General features: G+C 63.0%; 2 protein-coding genes across 2 annotated transcripts in view; both read right to left on the reverse strand.

Moving 5' to 3' along the window:
- Positions 1-2,321, reverse strand: LOC103916758 (CMRF35-like molecule 9). The gene is made up of 5 exons (XM_009323809.1): positions 2,282-2,321; positions 1,676-2,005; positions 427-776; positions 213-374; positions 1-72 (listed from the first exon to the last, which is right to left on the reverse strand). The coding sequence occupies exons 1-5, from the start codon at positions 2,319-2,321 to the stop codon at positions 1-3; spliced, it is 954 nt and encodes a 317-aa protein (XP_009322084.1).
- A 2,096-nt stretch (positions 2,322-4,417) lies between these two features.
- Positions 4,418-4,844, reverse strand: part of LOC103916759 (CMRF35-like molecule 3) — a 3,487-nt gene continuing 3,060 nt past the window's right edge. The window contains exon 6 of the mRNA XM_009323810.1: positions 4,418-4,492. Within this exon, the coding sequence (XP_009322085.1) occupies positions 4,418-4,492 (75 nt within the window). The remainder of the gene's footprint in view (positions 4,493-4,844) is intronic.

A 4,844-nucleotide genomic window follows, 5' to 3' on the forward strand; every position in this document is an offset into this window, starting at 1 on the left:
CTAACGCAGGGTGTTTGTGTAGATACCGTCGTTCTCCAGCTTGGGGTCCTGCTCCATGTCACTGCAGCCACCCTGGCAAGGGGACAGCATGTCCCTGCAGCCCTGGGGCACAGCTGGGCGCTGCAGGGGCTGCCCAGGGTGGGCAACCACACTGCATGGCCCCTGCCCACGCTGCCTGCACTGCCTGCACTGCCTGCACCAGGGGCTCTCACCTCTGCCAGGTCCAGCTCATTGTCGTAGGTGGGGCTGTGGTCTGGCTCCGCAGCAGTGCCCAGCTTGCAGGGGGCGGCGGGGGCTTTGGTGTGAGGGGGCAGTGTGCCAGAAAGAAGAGACACCGGGGGAGGTTTTCTGTGTCGCTGGGAGCGGGGAGCTCCCTGCAGCCCCGTGCCCAGGGTGGGTTTGTCCCCCAGGTCCTGGCATGGGCACCCCCAGGTCCTGGTATGGGCACCGAGGTGTGCTTGGGATGGGGCATGCACGGATGCCATTACCTTCCCTCCTCCTGCGCAGGGTGCAGAGGAGCCCAGCAGAGCCGGCGGCAGCCAGGAGCGAGAGCAGGACCGCACTGGGCACCAGGGCGCTCAGGGCTGGTCCCCCAGGGCTGGAGGCAAGGGGAGAGGAACGGGGCTGGTTCTCTCCCTCACAAGGCTGGGGCTTTGCTTTTGCAGTGCCCTGCGTGCCAGTGCCCTCCCGCAGCCCCTCCGCAGCCAGCCGCGGGGTGGGACGCAATGGGGGGACAACGGCCTGGGACCCCACTGCACCACCCCCAAATGCCCAGGCTGACAGGTGAAGATCCTGCCCGTTGCCGCAAGCCCCCTCGCACAGGGGTACCCACTGCTGCCCATGGCGGTGAGAGCCACTGCCCTGCCCCGTGCCCACCCTGTGCCCCAGGGCCCCAGGCTCACCCCACGGCAGTGGCGTTGTTGGTGGGGAGATGCTCTGTTGCGGTGGCGGAGATCCAGGGGGTGGGGGTGGCCGGGGTGGCTGCCAGGGCAGCTGATAGGGGTGGGTAAAAGAAGGGCCTGGGGGGCACTGCTGGAGGTGACCGTGGGTCCCCCATGTCTCCTCCGGCAGCAGGCGAATACTTGCCCATGGCCCCCCCAGCACATGCCCCTGCCCTGCTGGCATCCCTGTGGGATGCGCCCTGCCGGCACCTGCCCGCCCAGCTCCCCCCTCACCGCTCTGGGCTGTGTCTCCCCATGGCGAGACATCTCTCCACCCGCTGTGAACCAGAGGTTTCCCTGGGGGCTGGGGGGGTTGGATCTACCCCTTTTCCTGGTCTAGAAACTCAGCATTATATCATTTGGCTGTCAGAGGCCGGGTTTGGCAGGCACTCCCTGGCCTCAGCGCCGGGGCTCAGCGTTAGCGCTCGCTGCTGCATGTAACCAGTGGCTCCGCCATCCTGCCTGCACCATGATGGGTGCCAGGAGCCCCAAAAACAGCCCGGGGCTGGACTCTGCATTGGGCTCCAGCACACTCTGCCTGCATCTGCGAGCATCCCCAGGAGAAAGCAACCTGTCACCCCTCCCAACCTCTGCCACTGGTTTATACTGGGTCACAGGTGTTCTTTCTGGCATCGCTGCCTCCTCCCAGGCCACTGCTGGCCCACGAGCCAGTGGCCTTTCCAAAAAGAGTCCTGGCCAGCAAAAACTCCAGACAGACAGACACCAGGGCTTACCTGGGACCACTCTCACTGTCACCGGCTCCATCAGGTCCCTGCCCATCCTCTCAACCCCGCACCAGTAACTCCCAGCATCTGCCTCGGAGACATCCTCCACGGTGAGCAGGACCACGCAGAAGATGTGGTTGTCCTGGATGGAGACCCGGCCACGCTGCCGGGGTGCTTCCCTGCCCTCTGTCTCCACCACCTTGCGGCAGGAGTCCCGGCTGGCCCCCCGGCACCAGTACTTGTTGTAGGCCTCATAACCCCGGGGGTACCAGCAGCGGAGGGAGAGCGTCTCCCCTGCCCGGCTGCTGACCTCCCTGGGGACAACCAGAGCCTGGCAAACTGCAAAGAAACCCACAGCGACACAGGAGAGAAACAGGGCTGCAAAGTCAGCCTTCTCCCAGGCCCCTCCTTCTCAGCTCCCGTTGGAAAGAAGCACTTTGGGGGAGACCCCATCTGCTGGCTTTTAGCCCCAGGCAGGAGGCCGCAGTGATGGGAGGCTTTGGCTCCGTCGGTGCCTGACATGGAGCCTGTGCCCCTGGGAGGGCTCAGCAGCCCCAGCCCCTTGATGCCAGCGGGAGCCAGAGCGTCACCAGCATGGTCGGAGCCTGTCCTCACCTGGGAGAAGGAGCCAGCCCCAGCCCGGCGATATCCCCATCGTCCCGCTTTGCTCTGGAGATCTGCAAGCATCAGCCTCCTGCACGGGGCAGCCGGGGGACGCTGAGCTGACGTGTGTTCTCGGCTTCTTTCGTTGCTTTTCTGCTCGTGCAAGAGGTGGCTGCGCTGCTGCCGGGTTATTTTTAACTGTCCGGCCTTCGCCTTGGGGTTGGGGTTTTCTGCTGCGGGTGAAAAGCTGAGACGCTTTTTGCAGACTGGCACGTCTGAAGAACACCGGGGAGGGTGGGCAGCTGCAGAAATGGGATGTGGGACCCTATGCACCCCACTTGGCAGGAGGGTGTAGGAGGGGAGGGATCTTCACCCCAAACTGCTGTTGCAGACAGATGCTGGAGCACATGAGCTGCACAGAGCTTCCAACGCCAAAATGGAGCGAACCCAGCATGGGAGCTTTAATCTTTGCTTGACCTTTGCAGAGGCCACCTTGCGTTCCTGGGGGTGCTGGAGGCTGCATGTCCTGGTGCTCCCCCTCGGCTGGGCTAATGAGTGATGCCAGGATGGGCGCAGCCTCCCGGACGTTCGGAGGGTGTCAGCTCAGCTCCTGGGCTGTGTTTCGGCTGAGAGGGACATGCCGGGCCCTGCCAGCTCTTAGGGGTGCAGGTGCCCGGCCCCAGCCCTGGGCTCTGCTGGGGTCTGCAGCACCGAGCTGGTCTTGGGGGGAAGTGGGAGACGTGAAACATATGGAGAGGGGGGAGCGGGAGTGACCCAGACATCGCCCGGAGCTGCCCTACAGCACCGAGGGCTGTGGCTGGGTGGCTGGAGGTTGGCTCTCCCAGTGGTGCTTGCTGGGACAGAGCGGTTGGTATGATGTGGGGCTTCTTCCTCCTCCTCCTCCTCTGGCCTTTTCATCCCAGGTATGACCGTGCTGGGGCTCAGGGGAAAATTGGGAGCATGGCTGCATCACTGGAGCTGGTCCAGGCAGTGGGTGCCCCCACGCTCCTGCTCCCCATTTGGCACTGGAGCTTCTTGCAGATGATGAAGCTCGGGTTGCCCTAGGGAGCAAGCAGCACCCAGAGGAGCTCCCCTGGCCTGTGGCGGGGGGGGGGGGGGGGGGAGCGTTGGCAGGGATGGAGCCGAGCTTTCCCCCGGCCTGAGCTCCAGCTTGGCCACCCACTGCCCAGGCTCCTGCCACAGGGCTGTCCTCAGGCCCTTTGTGCAGCATCCCTCCACTTTTTTTTCTTTCCATCTTCGTGGTTCTTCTTCCTCTTTCTAAAACTGCTGTGTAGGTTTCCATTTCGCAACAGGATGATTATATGTGGGTAGATGACGAGACCTACCCAAACAGGGGCTTTTCCTTCCGCAGCTCCCCTGCCTGGGATATGCAGCTGAAATCCTGACATCTGCACAGGAGGCTGGGCTGTGAGGAGCAGGATGGGACCCCCTGCAGCCAGGCTCCCTCAGGACCCTCCCTCCACCCCACCCTGCCCTTCAGCCCCTTCGCTCTGTGCAAAGACCCGGAGGGAAGGGAATGAAGCGCCAGGTGAAAATAAAGAAGCAGAAGTCTGAGGGCTGTGTGGGAACGGGGGTGACCACACCGTCCGCAGCACATCCTCCTTCCTGGGGCACCTCGGAGTCACTGGGGCCGGGGAGGGGACAGAGGTCACATCTCCAACCAGACGCCGACCTCCCCTTCCTCCCCACGTGCCCCTTATTGCTGAGCACAAGAACCGTGGAGGATGAGAAGGGGCTGCCAAGGCGTCGCATCCCCTGGTTCCCCGCAGCCTGGACTGGGGGTGCAGGGCTTTTAAGCCCTGATTGGGGGATATTTTAAACACATCCCAAATCTTCCAATCTCATCTCATTTAATAACCTCATGGCAGGGTGGGGATAAACAACGCTGCTGGCCTGGTGGCGTGCATATCCCACTGCGGGACTCCGTGGCACGCTGGGGTCCCCAGTCTTGTGTGGTACAGAGGGGATGGGGGTTGCTTCTGCGGGATACAGGGAATCTCAACGGGACAGGCAGAGAGAGCTCGGGAAGCAGTGGGGAAACACGCCCTGGGTGGTGGGAGAGGTGCAGGGGATGCCCGTTCCCAGACACGGGGCTTTCTGGCAGCGAGGCGCCGAGCGCGGAGCCGCTCAGTGCGTGTTCATGTAGATCGGCTGCAGTCCTGGAGCTCTGGAAACCGACACTTCAGGTCCCTTTTCAAAGTCCTGAAATGGGGGAGAAATGTGAAGGTTTGGGGCACTTTGCAGGTCCACCTATGCTAGAGCACTAAAAGCTTGTGTCTACATAATGCCTGTTCCTATGGGGTTTGTGAGCTGCTGCCTGGGACAGGCTGTTAAATGGAAGGGAAAGGCTTGTGTGGGGGAAGGTGTGTGACCCCAAAGCGGGGCAACTCCTCCTTGCTGCATCCCAAAGCGGGGCAGCTCCTCCTCGCTGCATCCTGAAGCCGGGCAGCTCCTCCTTACTGCACCCCAAAGCAAGGTGCAGCTCCTCATTGCTGCAGCGCTGAGAGCAAGGAGCACCCGTGGGCTAACTTGCTGTGTGCCCCGGGAGCTGCCC

The sequence above is a fragment of the Pygoscelis adeliae genome, unplaced genomic scaffold, assembly GCF_000699105.1.
Source record: "Pygoscelis adeliae isolate BGI_AS28 unplaced genomic scaffold, ASM69910v1 Scaffold75, whole genome shotgun sequence".
NCBI classification, from domain to species: Eukaryota; Metazoa; Chordata; class Aves; order Sphenisciformes; family Spheniscidae; genus Pygoscelis; species Pygoscelis adeliae.

Excerpts from the sequence above, each read along its gene's own strand:
- LOC103916758 (XM_009323809.1), bottom strand. The coding sequence starts at position 2,321 with ATGGGGATATCGCCGGGCTGGGGCTGGCTCCTTCTCCCAG. Across the intron at positions 777-1,675 it reads GACAGTGAGAGTGGTCCCAG|CCTGGGCATTTGGGGGTGGT; the intron begins GTAAGCCCTGGT and ends TTCACCTGTCAG. Across the intron at positions 375-426 it reads GCCCATACCAGGACCTGGGG|GGAGCTCCCCGCTCCCAGCG; the intron begins GTGCCCATGCCA and ends ACGGGGCTGCAG.